The following is a 19,099-nucleotide window of genomic DNA, read 5'->3' as shown; positions in this document are numbered from 1 at the left end:
GGAGATATTCACATAATGCACTATCCCTGTAAAAATCTTTGAAATCCGTTCACGCATAGCTGAGATATCGGCTGTACTATGAAGAAAGAATAATAATAATAATAATAGAAAACAGAAGAAAAACAATAAGGTCTTCCGAAGGAAGTCGGAAGACCTTAATAAGAAACAGAGTAAAAACAATATGTTCCCCAACTTCGTTTGGGGAACATAATAAATCAAATAAAAATGGCAATAAGTTTTCCCCTTGTCTTACCCCTATTTTGCATGGAAATATTCAGTAACAACGATTTACTTTCAGAGTACATTTTCACTATTACATCAATACATTTTCCAGTAATATTATTTTGAATAAGTTTTTGCCATAGTTCGATTCTCCATACATTCTCAAAATCAGCCTTAAAACTATAAATGCACAATACATGTATACTGTATACCGGTAAAATTTTGCCTCCGTTTCATTTTCGTCCCTTTCGCCCAACCCTCTTTATGTTTAAACCAAATTGTGTCTAACGATTCATTGGTTATAACAATGTTCAACTATTCTGCACTACTAAAATAACTTATAATGTTTATAAAACCCAAAAATACATCGTCTACAAGAAATAAAACACGAAGAGAAATATGATACAGTGTTTTTTTTAATTGAACAGATGTAACAACATCACATTTTAAATCAAACACTTTAAACTATGAAGGATATTTTAAATTTATTTTTACTTCCTTATTGTTTCCTTACTTGGGTAGTTTTTAATAATAGACATAAGACACAATACATAGGGCATTTATATTTTTTGAGAAAAAGATATCAAAAATTATTCGCCAGTTTTTGTTTCTGGTCTATTCTTATACAGCATCTGTAGCTTGGAAATCGCATGGGAATCGTGCGTCATAATAACTGTCCAGTGTATTCACTATGGTTGTGAAGGTCGGTCTCTCTTCTGGATTAATGGCCCAACAACTTTCCATCAGCGTCCCATGTCTGTAAATTTCAATAAATATGGTATGCGAGTCTTTCTCCAGGATTTTTTTTTTATTTTACAACGGAAGCATCTATTGGATATATAAAATAAATGACTGCCTTTGTACTTACGTTTCAGGGCAGAATTCTGGAACACTCATTCGGTAGCCACTTTTAACTTTCATAGGAACAATTTTGCCATCAATACCTGGGTAAGGATTTTGTCCTGTACATGAAAAACCGAAACAAAATTATAGTAAATACACTGTGAAATTAGGTATTAGAGTGTATTAATGATATTTTACCGACAAAGCTCACCAGTACTGAATGTCTCCCAGATGACAACCCCGAACGCCCAAACATCACTCATTGAAGTACAACCCTTCATGGATTCATAACACTCGGGGGCTAGCCACTTAATTGGTTTTCTTTCCTGTAGGTCAAGTTTATGACAAGAAATCACATTTTTTAAAATTCAAAATACGAATTTGTCGCAATTATGAGAAATTCTTTGTTTTTCTTAAGACTATTTCCATTTAACAGTTAAAAAGCACAAACCCTTCAATCAAATAATTTCATTTTCCCAGAAGTTTTACTAGGTGAAGACCACATCTGTACGTCAGGTGTTTTACAACAGAATCACGATATGACAATAAAAATATGAACCTACCCTGGCTTCTTTTTTCTTCACTTCGTTCTCCCCCTCCTCCGGCGTGGGTCCAAAGCCTGCTACTTTAGGAACAAGACGAGAAGTCAGAAAAACATTTCTTGTTGCCAATCTCTTGTGAACAATCTAAAATATATGAATGAAGCAATGTATAGCTCAAGACCAGGCCACATATTTATTTACGCCAAAAAGTTGAGATCTCAAGTACTAGTGCACTATATAAACCTACTTGAAACAAAATAAAAATAATTTTTTTAAATAACAGTTTAACACTAATACTTAGTATACGATATGAAGAATCAAAGACCTGACGCTTTTTCTATACACACCCCTTTGATTGCTAAGGCCTCCATTCCTTTAGCGATACCCTGAATCATCTTACAGAAGTCGGTGATCAGGTCATCGTTCACTTTATTTCTCTGATCGATCAACCACTCCCTCATTTGACCAAGTTCACAGTACTCCAGCAACATGTACGGACCGACTATTTTAGGGAGATTGAAATATGATAGTGTTTTTAAACATTATTGTATATGATGCTAAAATAAGATGCATAGGAAAGGTTTTCCAATCAACTCTCCATTCTGTTATTAATTGTATACATCTAACTACAATTCATGTTTTAGTAAGTTTTTAAAACGAATTGTCGACAGATTTTTTTACGTTGTTTCCCGATCATGACAAGGAACACGCTGCGAGTTTGACCGGTCGGCAGGGGATGCTAACTCCTCCATGGTACTTGATCCCACCTTTCATGTTTAAAGAGGTCCGTGCTTGTTTGCTCCAAAATACGTCCGTGTTTGCTCTGCTCCAAAATTGTCATTGTTTGATGGATTTTTGAGCTTTAAAATACTGTTCGTTATCTCCATGTCTTTTATAAAACAGCTATTTTGGAGACTCTAAAATACTTGCAAGCAAATGATATTATGCATGATATTAGAATCATCTTATGTTCTTTCCAATTAGTTTTGAAAAGATTCGCTTTGCCAATAATTTGATTTTTTACAACTTAATAAAAAATCAGATAATGACGTCAATGTAACTGTACGATTAGGATGTTGTAATGATACCTTAAGAGACTTTAAATGCAGATAAAAGAAACAAATATGAAAAATATCAGCAGATCTTTAGTATACAAATGAAATGGAAGTTTTCTTAGCGAAGTCTTTTTGATCGAGTCCACAGGTAGCACAAAACATACGAACAAACTGCTGTTGTAATAGTGAAAGACGCTGTCACTATCGATATAAGATTGTGTATCAGCTGAATGATGGTGAGGATAATGTCCGTAACTTTGCTAATAAATCTTCAGAAGATCGCATGTGTGTGCCAGATTGGTTCCTCAACCGTTTTTGGAGACTCAGGTATGTGAATAAATGGAATTTCTAAATTTAATTGGGACATATTCAACTTTATTTTAAGCAAAGATGAAACGCGCTGTTTTAGACACTTTGATGTCATCATCCGTGCGCCGTAGGGCGATACAATACATAACATAAAATCTAATAATTTGTTTATGTATGCATGTATATATCTGAAATTTGCTCTGTATATTCATAATATATGTACTAAAGAGTAGTGAAAATTTCAGAACACTGTGATGATTATTTTTCAAACTAGACAAATTGTCCATGATTTCACCGGAAAGCCCGTGTAAATGTAAATATACTTACAAAGTGGATGGTTGAGCACAGAACCCAAGAATGTAATGATGTTATCATGAGGGGGAACCTCGGTGGCAAAAAAGCTGATCTTGGCCTGTAGAACGAGGCGGTCCTCTTCTGTGTAGTCCTCTGTAATGATAGTCATCAATAATGAAAGTGTTCGGTTAAATATACTGACAATATCAGTAAAAGTGTGAGTTCTGTGTCTTTGAAATACAAAATCAGGGATTTATTTTAATAAACAGTAATGGACTTCTTTGTTTTCTTCTGAATAATAATGCTACCATACCAATACAATATACAATTTTTTTAATAAATGCAAAGATTTTTCAAATTCTGAATTTAAAATTCATCAAATACATGTATTTATCTATTTCTACACTTAAAAATCTGAGAACCTAAACTTTTTGTTAGTTACTTTACAATGTAGTTTTATTTTGTTTATCATGTACTGCTTCAACAAACATCTGAGAATGCATTTCATATTGAATGATATATAAGTACCTTTTAATATTTTGGCGATCACGGTATCTTTTTTACAGAGTTGAGCTAGATAGATGTCAGCAAAATCTCCCGATTTCAGTTTCCCCTTTAGCTGTATATCATCAAATGTGTACAGCCAGCCTTCATTCGCAGAGAAGACCATTTTCCCAAAATCATAAATGTCCTCGTCTTGGAAACGCCCACTGTAAACTCCAGTCTTAAAGAAAAAATTAAAGTATCTCTGTTTATAAGCAGTCTGTGTAGGTGCATTTCATTGGTATTCATTGGTAATCAGTTTAAACCTCACCACTTTACCTTAACCATATTTTACCTTTCATTGCTAACTTTCCAGTCTATCTCAAAGATTAACTTATCATTTTTTTTTTACCTTTGTTCTCATCGTTATCACTTGATTATAAGAATAACTCACGGAAAATACATATACAAATACATGTAGACATACCCTTCGTTTTCCCATCAGTAAGGTAACTGGTCTCTTGAGGTACATGGTAAGTCTTCGTTTTGTTTCGGGATTTAAATGCCCATTTTTCCAGAGAAGAAAAAATATCAGAAGAATCCCCAGCAGGATGGTGATTACTACAAAACACAATATATTTTATGGATAGATTATGAATTGTACCATTTGATGGGTGTATAGTTTTGGAAGATAGTATGGGCCTGTTACATTCTTGGACGGCTTACCTGCACTGACTCCGGCAATCATAGCTATGGGTATGACAGTTGGTGATGTAAATCTTAAGGTTTTTACAATGGCTTCTGAATTCCCTGTGTTGTTTGAAATCACTTCAATACAGTACTCTTTGCCTGCTTCAAGATTGTTCAAAAAATATTCCGTTTTATCTATTGGTAGGGTAATCTCCTTAGGGGGTCTCGACTTATCACAATCGGTGTAAATAAAAATAGTGACGTCGGAGACTTTGTAACATGACGGGACATTTTCCCACGTAAATCTGACTCCGTCTCCGTAACTCTCTCTTTGAAGATTTTTTACTCCAATACCTGTAGAAAAGAATAATTAATACATTAGGGATTCATTCTCCTAAAGAGTAAAATAAAGGGAAAATGAATAATGTATCCATGAAAACATTTGTGTCATACGTATGTTGGTCAAAAAATAAGATTGCTATATCACCCAGATTTTTTAATTGTTGGGTTGCGATATACAAGTGCTTAGAAATGCACTTAATAAGTTACGCAAAGAAATGTTTTAATATCTGGTCAGTTAAACTTTCTTTTCAAATTTCGATACGCAAGAGCATGCTCTATGTATGAACAATTTCTAAAACGAGGTAGATTATTGACAAGCAATTTAATGAAACAAGAATATCAGCTGTCTCGTTTAAAGTCATCATTTCGTAAGTTCTCGTAATGACCTTGTCAAATGCTGTCTGACTTTTTTCAAACTAATTTTTATATTATTTATACACTGAATTGACGACGAATTTTCCTGTTGTTTCCCGATCATGACAAGGAGCGCACTGCTGGTGTGACCGGTCGGCAGGGCTTGCACACTCTTCCATGGCACTTAATCTCACCTCTGATGTTTTTTAGGTCCGTGTTTGCTCTGTTCCTATTTTGTATTGTTTTACGGACTTTTGATCTTGCATGCTGTTCGTTATCGCCATATGTTTCATAATAAAGAATAAGTCAACTTTGTGTTCGTGATCGAAATAAAAAGATAATTTGTACTCAGATCAGAGAAGTATTCTCACCGGCGTCTATTCCATCAAACAATGTCAAACTGGAAAGCTAAAAATGAAAATATTTTTGACTTAAGAGACACATAGTACGGGTCATTTTGTTGTAAGTTGCTGTGATTCAGAACATGAAAAAGAATACAATTTTAATGGCAGAATTTTAAAGTCTTAAACAAGCTCGGAACCTCATGAAGTGTAACATTGGACGATATCATGGCCTGGTTGAAAGCCTCGATTTCCAGAATAAAGGTAACATTAGACAACTGTTGTTTTTCAATAGCCAGCCAACAATTGTCAAAGTCGAATTTCATATTCTTTTTGTAGCATTCACCCATGGGAATACAGTAACATTCATCAGTTGATAAACAGTCAGCCAACTGAAAATATATTCACCACAGAATAGCTGTACATTTTTGTTACAATGTTCTATGCATTCCAAAAGTAAAACCTCTAATACGTATGGGAATTTATCAAATATATAATATTCAAACCTGAATGGGATTGTTCATGAAAAAACCTTCTTTGTGTATCTGTTGTTGTTTGTTCTTCACCATCAGTCGCCAATGCACATGTCGGACACCGCTATGCTCATCAGAAGCTTGTACAGAAACCCTGTGGAACAACCACATGACACCGAAACTTTTAAAATTTCTATCTGTTATACAAATAAATTAAAATACGAAGATTTATACATTGTTTTATTGTTTTTTACCTGCTCGAATATTCATGCGTTCCATTTCCAACATTTTTTGTGAATATCGCTTCGCTTGAATAAGGGGGCGAACTGTCCATGCTAACTAGTCTGGAATCAGTTCTAGTGTTGTTGACTAGATCACGAGCTCTAACAGTTATATTTATACTGTCACCGTCTTTCCATTCGTGTTTCAGAACATATGTGCCTTGAACAATGTTTCTAATTTTTATCCATTGGTTTTCCATGTTGCCATGATCTGTTTCAGACAGGCAAGGTAGCTTTGTTGTCATAGAGTTTGTTGTAGGTATAGTGAAAGAAGAAGCTGTAACATTATCGTTATTGGGTTCTGATGTTGTTGTGTTTGCGTCCACTGAAGTATCAAGTATATTAGCTGTAGTGATTAGGTCTTTCGAAGTTCTTGTTTCTGTGGTCGCATCTTCTGAGTCATTGGTCGATGAGTTTGAATATGAGATGTACGTGTAGTAGACTTCAAATTCAGTTATTCCATGCAGATTTTTAACGGCGAGAAGGCTTCTTTTCCCAGTATGGTCATCATAAATGTCTTTAACATCTTTTACTATTTCACTCTTTAGTTCGTCCACGTCACCACCTCTTATCTGCAATGGGAATTTTTCGACAGACAATAACAAGTGGTTTTCAACATGATACAAGTTTCTGAAGTAGTCTCTCCATTTGATTTCCACTGTTGAACACTTTGATTGCCAGCTGTAATTGCTGAGTTTTTCTGCACTGGACACGTACAAGTTAGATTCTGCAGTTGTGGTGATTGTAGAATTAGGGTCATATATAGCAATCTGTCTTGCAAACTCCGAGTTGTTAGCTTTATCTGTGACTTGTAAAATTGCTGAATAAATTCCTGGTTCTGATGGAGTAAAATCTGAGAAGGGTAGACTAGAAATGTTCCTTTCTTCTCGATAGAACGGATCCATTGGTGCTTCCTCTGTTAATGTATCAGAATGGAGGTTTTTCTTTAGTTTATGAATTTCTAGGAAGTATGTCTCCACACCCGAAGGAATGTCATCCCATCCATCAACATGGAATGTGAATGGATCCTAATGAAATATACAGGTTTCTTGCTAGTCGTAGGTGTTTTATATTATAAATGTATAATGTGTACAATATTGTTAGATTCTCTATGACCGCTGGAAACTTTTTTACAAATAAAAAAAATCAAGAAATGAGTGGATTTTACACGTAATACTGTTAAGATTATTTGTATGAACCTACATATTGAATATATAAAACTTTTTACCATGGATAAGGATTCATTAAATGTGTACTTGTACTAAATGTTTTGAAACTAATAATAATTGACTTACCTTGGTAGCATCGTTTGGAATTCTCAATGGTAACAGGTCGGGAAAAGTACAGTTACGTGATTCAGAACAATGTTTAGGTTTAGTGAAGTCAAACAGAAAGTCTATAGATTGCTGAGATTTTACTCGATCATATAGCTCCTTTCTGACAAAATGTGTGTTGTTCCACAGATCTCTGAAGCCCCCTATCTCTGTCAACGCCTGTATTGTTAATCTAAAATTATCCAATCAAAAATGTAGGTATTCCTTTAGGAAGGCATGTCGCATAATACTCTAGATAGTTAAAAAAGAACGTGTGTTAACTTACTTATCTCCGTCCTCTAGTATCCTGTTGAATTGATCGTATGAAATGTTACATTTTAGCGGCTGATTGAATGGTGAAGTATCATTAAAATCACCGGGACAGGATAAGGTCTCATTTAGACTAAGATCAATCGTTCCGCCTACAAAATATGATTCTAGTTAAACGTCAATGTATATACTTCAAGAAAAACATTGATGTATAACACTGATAATGAACTATATACTATCGAGACCTATATACATAGACCTAAAACGAATTTAGGTCTATGCTATATATTAAGTTATACTGTAATAGCACCAACCATTGCAAGGGATTAAGAATTATAAAACGTCAAAATATAAACTTTATTTAAAGAAACATTAAATTAAGAATTCTCATGAATATTCAAATTAAAATGATTTCAAATGGTAAGTACCACCCGCTCGGCCTTTTTTGGCAAGGATGACTCTTGCATTTGCAGATACGATTCCAATGCTATGATTGTGAATGTAAGATGGCGGAAAGGGGATGATGGGATTGTAAAGGGCATCGAAGTAAATCAAGAAGAAGTTGTAGTCCTTCCTGTCCACCCATACTGACTGAAAGGAGCTGAAGCCGTCTGCATTGAATTTGTATAATACTTGATTGTCAGTTCTCTTTACATTCAATAATGTTGCATTCAGGTTGGTAAAATTAACTTGATGGGTAGAATCAACTGAAAGAAGAAAAACATTACAGATATAGAATTTATTGCTTTGTCAATCTTTTATAACTAACTTTATAATTAGAAAGAAATGTTACTTTGAAGGCAGGATTCCCCTCCAAATCCAGGATCACATAAACAGGAAGTATTGGTGCAGTTACCCGGATAACAGGGCTTCAGATGGGAACAGGTAACGACTGAAAGTTAACAAAATATATCAGTAATATTACAATGATATACAATTATTGCCTTTTGATGAGGTCAATCCCTCAATATATAGACCTTAGAGAAAGCATATCGACCGAGCACGAAGTCAAAGGTCAAATCCTTCTTTCTAACACTCAGTACCTTCTCATTCAAGGTATTGTTATGTCATTTGCATTACGACGCCACAAAAAACCAGCTGCAATATCTGTTTTTAGAAACATCCAGTTTATAAAGAATATTGTGGCGTCAGTACTATTGTTGCTTCACAGAAGAACGTTTCCAAGTTTAGAAACAGCAGGTTTATAAATTTTTTTCTGTAACACTTTTTATACTTGGTCATTTGATCCAGTTTGAGCCAATCAGATAGTTGGAACAATAAAGAAAAATAATAATAAAATTTGTAGTATTCTCGATAGAAACAATAAACAACAAATAAGAAAACAAACAAGCGAACGATAAGCACGCAAAAAGAAACCAACTAAAATAACTCTATGAAAAAACTAACTTTTAAATCTATATGAGCTGGTTGCATTCCATTTGCTTTCTTGGAGTTGTGGGAGTTGTGTATTTGTGGTTAATAGCTCAGTTATTTGTTAAACTTATTCATATTGCATAACTTATCTTTTGAATAATAATGATAATGAATACTGAGTAATAATAAAAAGAAAATACCTTCTTCGCACGTCGTTCCACCCACTATATCGGGGCACTGGCACGTATTGGGAGACACACACTTTCCTCCATTTTGACAAGTGGGGTTGCAAATTGCTGTAAAATAATCCTTGCATATATATAAAAAAAAGCTGTATATACAAATTTATACAATTTTTTTGAAAGAGTCTACTTTTATCCTTACGCGTTTGACAGTCACTGCCGATGTATCCTGGACAACATATTTCAATTGACCTGTAATTTGTAAGACGTCGGTATCCACTTGAAGTGCTGCAAAGAACAATAATAAAAGTACAATAATAAAATTGATTCGATTACAATTAGGTAAGCCTTCTTCTTAATAAATATAAAATATTGGGATAAATACTCAATTCTAAATTTATAGCAGAAATATAGAGAGGACTTGCATATAAAGACTGACCTCCTTAGTGTCAAATTTCTTTTCGTGTCGTTAAATTAAATTTAGCTTATTGATATTGTTGAAAGAAGTATTTCTCTCCCCCCCCCCCCTCTTTCTATCTCTTTGTGGCCGAATGGGTTGGGTTGTAATTGTGAGTTTATTAATCTATCACTTACCACCACCACAAAAACGTTGAGGCACAGTACTGTTCTCTCTCTCTCTTTCTCTGTTTAAGTGGGAGGGGTGTGAGAAGGTGTTTTAAGTAAGCTATCACTTACCTCCCCAGCATAAACCTTGAGAGACAGTACTGAACTCGCTCTCCCCCTCTCTCTCTCTCTCTCTCTCTCTGTGCGTTTGTGTGGAGGGTGGGAGTGGGAGGTGTGTTCCCATTTCGCCTTAACTGTGAGTGGGAAGGTGTTTTAGGTAATTAAGTTATCACTTACCACCACCACATAAACGTTTTGGCACAGTACTGTTGTGAAACATAGTATATCGTCTGTTTTGTACATTTCTTCCTATAAAAAACAAAAATTAAACCAATAAAACATGATAAATGGTCAAAACATAACCCGTGTCATCAAATACGATTAGTTTTAAATTCCTATAACAAAGAAGTTCTCAAAATTTCCTGATTTAAGCTCTCTTCCTTCTTTAGATTTGATCGACTTAAATGCTATTAAATGCGACACGACATTGCTATCTTTCTTTAAATTTTCACCGAAAACATTTATAAATCAATGGATAAATTATCCCTCCTTCACGTCTTAAGGCGATTGATGAGTATATATATTATGCCTTCCTAGTTTTAAGAAAATAAGAAAATTTAGGACCAGTTCTTTGTACCATGAATGACATTTCAACAAAAGAAAGAGATGTCAGTGTTTGAATCCTAAAGAAAGAGTGTTTCAAGAAGTCCTCAAAGCAATTTTCAAAAATTCAGGAAAACTTTACAATGGTTTAAATAACTGGCGTAATTAATTTAAGGGACAAATTGTCCTTTATAAACCAACGCTATGCCGCTGTCAATTAAATCCGTGTGTATATTTTTGTACTGCCTGTCCCTATAACCGTCCTGTTTTCTAAATATATATAAAAAAAACTTTTTTAAAAAATTTCATTTTCAAACATTGGTAATCCCCCCTTTCCCCTTAAAATTCCAAAAATTTAATCTTTAAGTAATACAGCCTATTCACCTTTCATCAGTTTCTTCTCGATTCAAAATATTTCCTTTCTGAAATATCCCTTTCTTAATACGTGTAAAAGCTTACTTCAAATATGATTACTAGGAATTTGAAAATACAGTAGTGTCGCATTCCCCCCCCCCCCTGAGGTTTTGTATGTAATATGGTGGGGGGAATGTATGCAAAATAGGGATAGGCACCGGTAACTTTGTTAATGAATTGCTATTGTCCATGAAGTATATGGAGATAACGCACATTATTAAAGCTCATAAGTCCAATCAAAAAATGAAAATTTGGAGCACAGCAAACACGGTATTCTAAAATATCAGAAGTGGGATCAGATGCCATAGAAAAGTAAGCATTCCTTGCCGACCGGTCACACCCGTCGTGTGCTTCTTGTTACGACTGGAAATTAACTGGAAAATCTGTCGACAACTCAGTACGTGAATAATGGCCTAATGATGAGTATAAAAAGGTATCTCGGCATTTGACATACTGTTGGTTTATATCTGCTGACAAGTCTTTTGTAGCTTCCTTTCAAAATACATAGCGAGATTCAGTAAATATTGTATCAAGCCTCTTTTTTTATTTCTCATTAAAAAAAAAATAAAGTAAACACGAAACTTCAGGAATATTGAGCAACGGTATATAATCAAGAAGTCGATACTGAAAAATTTCAAGGAGCTATTGGAAAATTTGAACTCACAATTTTTTTACCAAAATCAACAACATAAAAACTTACGAATTTACAACTTCATAAACAACCATTCCCCTTGAAAGTCCAGACTTTTGATGTCGTTGACAGCTGCTTATTTGAGTAAAACGAACCTCGTAAATTTATGTACCTTTACACTGTCCGTTTGCAAAATTAACTTGTTTAAATTCTGATTCTACTCTGAAGTTGATTTCAAAAAGATGCTTGAGTTTAGGGGATTGTCAATATCTGTTTGGGGTTTTTTTTGAGACCAGGTTTTTCTACGATCTGTTGGAATTCCCATTGGTTTCTGTAATTGCGCCATGCATGTAACAAGCAGCCCTATTTTTTGGAGGTCCGTGTTTGCTCTGTTCCTATTTTGTATTGTTAAATTTTGAGCTTGAATATTGTTCATTATCTCCATATATTTCATTAGATAAAGCAGAATTTGCTCAAACATCGACGTCGTATCGTCAATTAACAATTGTTTTTCCCATTCTTATGTCAATATGATATATCTCGGTGAGCTTGAAATAAAAGATACCACAAAGTCTGACACATCTGTTTCATATTTGGATATTTCCCTAGAAAAAGATGGAAATCTAACAAATCTAAAAACAAAGCTTAATAATAAACGCAATGACTTTAACCTTTCAATCGTCAACTACTATTACTTATGCAGCAATATACCTTCATCACCTGCATATATCTCGCAGGTGATTAGATACGCAAGAGCGTGCTCTACGTATGAACAATTTCTAAAACGAAGTAAGTTATTGACAAACAAGTTCATGAAACAATAATATCAACAGTCTCGTTTAAAGTCATCATTTCGTAAGTTCTATGGTCGATATAATGACCTTGTCAGCAAGTACAATCCATCATTAAGTCATATGCAGACTGACATTTTTTATACTATATCATTGTAAGTCCCCCTTATTTACACAATGAATTGTGTATGAAATGAAATGGCCTCTGATTCCACCCTTTTTTTAGTTTTAGAGGTTCGTGTTTGCTCTGATCCAAAATTTGTATTTAATTTTATGGACTTTTGATCTTGAATACTGTTTGCAGAGCAAACATGGACCTCTAAAACATCAGAGGTGGGATCAGTTGCCATGGAGGATTGAGCTTCCCCTGCTGACCGGTCACATTCGCCGTTTTCTCCTTGTCATGATCAGGAAATAACGGAAAAATCCGTCTTCAATTCAGTGTATAAATAATGGACTAACAATTAGTATTGAAAAACGTCAGTCAGCATTTGACTCAATGATAAATTGTATTTGCTAACAAGGTTTCTTTCATTATTTAAAAAAAGTAAAATATTACGTTAGTTAAAAGAGAAAGTATAAATTAAAATCAGGAACTATTACTATTTGTATATGAAGACTATGGATAGATGTACATGTATGTTTTAATTACTATATAAAATAAGAACCAATTCACAACTTTATTAAGGGGATGAAGGACCTTTAGCTGAAAAAATACCTGTCATTTAATTTTTTTCATATTTTGTATATATCTTATTTAGTATGTCACACATACTATAAAGCAGAGATATCAATAGGTTTCTAGACTTATTTCTGAGATATTGAGTGACAAATACCATACCCTACAGTGTCTGAGCGGAGTTTTTATTCTCCGTGTTTCTGGGTCCATTACTCGGTCGATAATTGAAATTTTTCACCATAGATAAAAAATATACCAGCGGAAATGTGTCTTTTAACATATTTTAGAGTATGAATAGGGTTAAAAATTCGAAAAAGCAAGATTTTTTTGTAACACCACTTCTGGAGACGGAAATTTACGACTTTTTTAGGACAACTTAAACCATAAAAAAATTAATTTGCAAATAATCCTATGATTCAATATTTGAAAATTTACGTCGAAGTTCAAGGTCGTCATTGTATTGATTAACTGTAAAAATATCGATTGGTGAAGCTGAGCTCAATATTGCACGGGGCAAAGTTAAACGAGTCATGATCATGAGAAAAACGTGTCATGTTTACATTTCTCGAGTACGGGAAAACCCAACTATGACGTCACACATTCCTGAAATAAGCGAAATAAGACAAACCCACAGAACTTTTCCGTCAACAACCATGTAAAAATATTTTTTGCGTTCTGAAATTTACAAAATACCCTACCATGTACATATTATGGCCCGTTTTTATGATTTTATACTACCCGTTTTTACCGTGTACTTACTGAACTAAGAGATCCACTTTGACGTCAAAGACGCACTGGACGCGCAGTGTAGGGAAACGGCAGAGTTGACTAATCTATTCCGTAATTTGATAATATTTGCAAGAAATTTTGAATGTTTTCAGATATTTTTATACTAGATGGTGAACGCAAACAAACAGACAAAAAAATTTTACAAGTACTGTGGTCTCAATCTCGTTTTGTACATATTTAATCAGAGATTATGACGTAATTCAACTGAGTCACGTGACCATACATCCTTCATCCCCTTAAGAAGGAGGATATGGCGATAACGAACAGTATTCAATATCAAAGTCCATGAAATAACAGATAACAGAATATTCCGTCACTCCGTGTACCTTATCAATACTGAAGGTAAATTGAGGTGAGATCGGTTAACATGGGATGTTTACCCCTCCCAAGTACCTGATCCCACGCTTGGATTTCCAGAAGTCCATGTTACGTGCCCTGTGTACACATCTCTGTTGCTTGTGTGGGGTTTGAATTCATTCTTTGTTCGTTTTCTTAATCTTTTTCAAATGAATTATATAAACAAATTTATAAACTGATTTCTTTAAATTACAGTAAGGAAGAAAATCCTATGTCAATTCTTTGTGTTTGGAAGAAATGAATAATTAGCGTGAATACCAAAATAGGAATCGTATTTCTTTTCAAAATATTCGTTGCGAGTATTAATGTCAATCAAGGAAATTTTTGTAAGATTTATTTTTCACAGTCATTCCGCCGTTTAATAGATTTACGTTTGTATTTTGTACTTCTATTCTTAAATTTAAGTCACTTTAATTTTTTTCCAGAATATCGTCAAAATCATGTGATAATGAATTTATGTACATGTAAAAATACATAGAGTGCAGCTAAAATTACAGAATATTAAATACACTGAAAAATTTCCCAATTCAATACACGGGAAAACCTAAAGCTTTGTACATGTCCGTAGTCGTTTACTTAAGACACCTGAAATCCGCGCCATATTAAATTCTGTCAGATTTTCTGGATCGAAAGTGTCCAACAAGTATTATTGTTGCAATGGGTTTCAATGGTTTAGGGTGTTTTAAAATATTGGTTTCAAAAATATTTTTAATTTGAAACACATGCTAATTGCGTTAGATAATCATCATACATACTAGATCAGTACAGTTATATAAAATATTTAAGCATTTTGGCAAAAAGAATGCAATCAATTACAAGGGATTTAAAGGTAAATGATATAAAAGTGTACGGTATACAATAAGACTTAATTTGCCAATTTATGTTACTTTACGAGTCTAAACAAACACTGATGGCTGACACCTATATTTATCGTAAACTCGAACAAACGTCACTTGTTTTTTTTTTATTTGTTTTCCCCCTTTTTCGACCCCCCTAGAAAAATACGCTCACATGGCATATAAGGATTTTACATACAGTAATATTGAATATATAGTAATGACATTACTGAAATGTACGAGTATAACCAATATAAAGTCGAGTTCCAGATATATATTATAAAAAATTACTTATACAAATTGAACTCCTAACAACGTTAGATATGTTACATACATCTATAATTAATTCTGAAAATAATTTCCTCTTCCTGATAAAGGAGGGATAAAAAGTAAATGCACATTTGTCTTATCTTAAGAAAGATTCAATTTAAAAAGACATTCTAACAAAAGGATCTTATCGTAAAACTCACAGCTTGATAGAGAGGGGGAAATTATCTTAGACAGAAATTTTCTTTACTCGTGTTTTTAATCCTAAGATTTAAGGTGATGTTTCTGGAATTTCTGGGGTCCGTGTTTCACGTCCTGTTCAAAAATTTTTTATTTACTAGTATATATGTTTTTAGATTGATCCTTGTTCGTCATTTTCATCTTTTTAATCTCATTAAAGTAACCTTTAAATGGGTTTATTTTATTTCTTATTAAAACGATGATTTAAATTTTAGTACAAATGATACAAATTTTTATATACTTTAAAAATCTCGAAAAGAACACCTTCAGAAGTAAAATGAATAAATTTAACCGCAATGTTTTATATTTTTTATTCACAATTTCATTTTTAAAAAATGGATTAAAAGTGTCAAAATTTTGTTTCGATTAGAAGAATGATTGCGGAAGGGTATAATTTTGATTATCATAGAAATTTATGATTTCATAATATATATTTTAGAAATTTCTTATTTGAACCATTAACAACCCAAATTGAACCAAAAAAATGTACCGATTTCGAAACCATTTTTTGTTTAATTCGCCCGTCCTTAATCAGCAGATATTGTAAATTTCTAACATTTGAAAAATTTATTTCATTTTAAATTCTAAACTAAAAAAAGAAAGGAAAAAAAAACTTCTATTTCATTGCCTTCCTTCACGAAGAAATTATTTTCTTTTAGTTTAATAATTTTTTTTAAATACAGAAAATGGCATAAAAGTAACACTTCTATGGGTATTTTCTTTTAGTTTAATAATTTTTTTTAAATACAGAAAATGGCATAAAAGTAACACTTCTATGGGTATATAAATGAATAAATTTAACCGCAATGTTTTATATTTTTTATTCACAATTTCATTTTTAAAAAATGGATTAAAAGTGTCAAAATTTTGTTTCGATTAGAAGAATGATTGCGGAAGGGTATAATTTTGATTATCATAGACAATTTATGATTTCATAATATATATTTTAGAAATTTCTTATTTGAACCATTAACAACCCAAATTGAACCAAAAAAATGTACCGATTTCGAAACCATTTTTTGTTTAATTCGCCCGTCCTTAATCAGCAGATATTGTAAATTTCTAACATTTGAAAAATTTATTTCATTTTAAATTCTAAACTAAAAAAAGAAAGGAAAAAAAAAACTTCTATTTCATTGCCTTCCTTCACGAAGAAATTATTTTCTTTTAGTTTAATAATTTTTTTTAAATACAGAAAATGGCATAAAAGTAACACTTCTATGGGTATTTTCTTTTAGTTTAATAATTTTTTTTAAATACAGAAAATGGCATAAAAGTAACACTTCTATGGGTATATAAATGAATAAATTTAACCGCAATGTTTTATATTTTTTATTCACAATTTCATTTTTAAAAAATGGATTAAAAGTGTCAAAATTTTGTTTCGATTAGAAGAATGATTGCGGAAGGGTATAATTTTGATTATCATAGACAATTTATGATTTCATAATATATATTTTAGAAATTTCTTATTTGAACCATTAACAACCCAAATTGAACCAAAAAAATGTACCGATTTCGAAACCATTTTTTGTTTAATTCGCCCGTCCTTAATCAGCAGATATTGTAAATTTCTAACATTTGAAAAATTTATTTCATTTTAAATTCTAAACTAAAAAAAGAAAGGAAAAAAAAACTTCTATTTCATTGCCTTCCTTCACGAAGAAATTATTTTCTTTTAGTTTAATAATTTTTTTTAAATACAGAAAATGGCATAAAAGTAACACTTCTATGGGTATTTTCTTCTCCTTTAGGATAATTGAAAAAGAATTAAGAATGAAATCATTACTTACGCTTCGATTGTCTCTGTTTGTAATATTACAAGCAAAACAAGAAGCACCGACAGTGTTGTAAATACAGTTGACCTATCCATTTCCATTCGTCCAGCAACCGGCGAAGATTTTCTTTTATATAACACAAAACAAGGAAGTTTTTCTATCAATCCCTGGTCACGGCAATTCTTTTCTCTATACTGTTGAATATATTTTAATAAAATATAGACTTGGAGCGATCTGATATTATGATTTGATCCAGGATACCTAATTATTACTTCGTATGAATATAATTTTTACATGTATATGCATTCATTATCTCTTGCTATGTGCTATGGTGGTCGAAAGGGTGTGACATTGCCTCAATTCTGTATTTTTAAGATAAGGAACTACGAGTAGTATAAGGGGCCTAGCCGGCTGGGTCAACTGAGTGCACTTTTTATGCAAATGAGGTTCAAAATGGAGGATTCTGATTGGTGATGGGGATAGGTGGGTCAACTGAGTGGAGTTCTAACCCTAACCCCTTATCCCCTAACCCTAACCCTAACCCTAGCCCTAACCCTAACCCTAACCCTAACCCTAACTAACCCTAACCCCTACCCCTAACTAACCCTAACCCCTAACCCTAACCCCTAACCCCCTAACTAACCCTATCCCCCTAACTAACCCTAACCTATTCCCCTTAAATACTGGAGTTGTTTACACAGTGTTTTTACATTGGTACGTAGGTACTACGTTTTTTGTTTATGGACACAGGTAAATACTTGGCAGCGACTCAAATCCGTGATTATGACGTCACGCTTCACAGTCTAGACGGTCTAGCCTAACCGGTTCAAACTGGTTTTAGTGAAAACAAGAACACAGATTTTGATTTTTTTCCAATTTTTATTCACAATGAAAAAATACATACAATTTACATTTTCTGTTTCTTCTGTGCCTTTTCAGGGATCTGTAATCAATCACTGTGTTATACCCCAAATTTTACAATAAAAATTAAAGACATTACTAAAGTACATACGAGCATTCAGGTAGTAGGCGTGACTTGGGTGCCATAACCTTCTCTTTTTCATGTCCTTGAGCAAATCCTGAAAACAGTCTTCTGAATTTCTGAACCAGTAACTTCCATCCAGATTACCAGGAACACCCTCGATTGTCCACTTGTATTGAGGACCACCAGGAACAGCCCAAAATGGGTACTTGGATTCAGGACCACCAATTATTCCCTCAATATAGCTGAAGACTAGGTTTCTTCTCTTAGGACAATCTGCAGCATGAATTTTTTGTCTTGTTTCCAACCATACTCTTGGGGTCATTTCTTCTTCTTCATTAGGTGATTCTGTGGAATGAATTTTAAAATTCATGAAATCCTGTATGGCTTCTTCTGTGGTTTTCATCCAAGGTCCCTTCTTATCAATACCATATCCGAATATCTCAATATACCAACGATGCTCCGTTTTCTCTGTCATATTTTCCTCTGCCATATTTTACCTGTGTTCACTTCCTAGTAATCACACAGACTGATCCTCGATATCCAGCTCTGGTTTATATACCTTTACTGTAAGGGCCGTGTGCAAAAAATACGTTTTACCTACGTTTTTTTTTTATGCTGACTACACAGGTAAATACTTGGCAGCGATTCAAGTCAGGGCGGTGTGCAAAAATACGTTTTACCTACGTTTTCTTATATATATACCTGTTTGCATCCTCTATAAAGTGCCGTGTGCAAAA

The 19,099-nt window shown here is 33.3% G+C and overlaps 1 protein-coding gene across 1 annotated transcript; it reads right to left on the bottom strand.

The window, feature by feature from the left end:
* Positions 1 to 358: 358 nt before the first annotated feature.
* Positions 359 to 18,852, bottom strand: LOC134228747 (uncharacterized). Its single transcript, XM_062710445.1, has 22 exons — positions 18,428 to 18,852; positions 17,393 to 17,503; positions 10,230 to 10,301; positions 9,571 to 9,656; positions 9,387 to 9,482; positions 8,606 to 8,704; positions 8,241 to 8,519; positions 7,829 to 7,964; positions 7,525 to 7,735; positions 6,203 to 7,257; positions 5,982 to 6,102; positions 5,676 to 5,867; positions 5,506 to 5,542; positions 4,475 to 4,792; positions 4,236 to 4,369; positions 3,794 to 3,989; positions 3,299 to 3,418; positions 1,955 to 2,109; positions 1,629 to 1,751; positions 1,277 to 1,391; positions 1,091 to 1,184; positions 359 to 979 (listed from the first exon to the last, which is right to left on the bottom strand). Exons 1-22 carry the CDS (start codon positions 18,850 to 18,852, stop codon positions 844 to 846), a joined length of 4,311 nt encoding a protein of 1,436 aa, XP_062566429.1. The 3' UTR covers positions 359 to 843.
* Positions 18,853 to 19,099: the final 247 nt, after the last annotated feature.

This window comes from Saccostrea cucullata, unplaced genomic scaffold, assembly GCF_032062105.1.
Source record: "Saccostrea cucullata isolate Sc308-1 unplaced genomic scaffold, CSIRO_AGI_Scuc_v1 ctg4642, whole genome shotgun sequence".
In the NCBI taxonomy this organism is placed as follows: Eukaryota; Metazoa; Mollusca; class Bivalvia; order Ostreida; family Ostreidae; genus Saccostrea; species Saccostrea cuccullata.
The sequence above is the reverse complement of the archived record's forward strand: the minus strand, read 5'-3'. Positions and strand labels throughout refer to the sequence as shown.

What these genes read in the sequence shown, in the direction of transcription:
- LOC134228747 (XM_062710445.1), bottom strand. Translation starts at nt 18,852, where the DNA reads ATGGCAGAGGAAAATATGACAGAGAAAACGGAGCATCGTTGGTATATT. An exon ending in CGGCAGTGACTGTCAAACGC is followed by an intron (nt 9,483 to 9,570) that starts GTAAGGATAAAA and finishes ATTATTTTACAG; the next exon opens with CAATTTGCAACCCCACTTGT. An exon ending in ATACTAGAGGACGGAGATAA is followed by an intron (nt 7,736 to 7,828) that starts GTAAGTTAACAC and finishes GGATAATTTTAG; the next exon opens with ATTAACAATACAGGCGTTGA.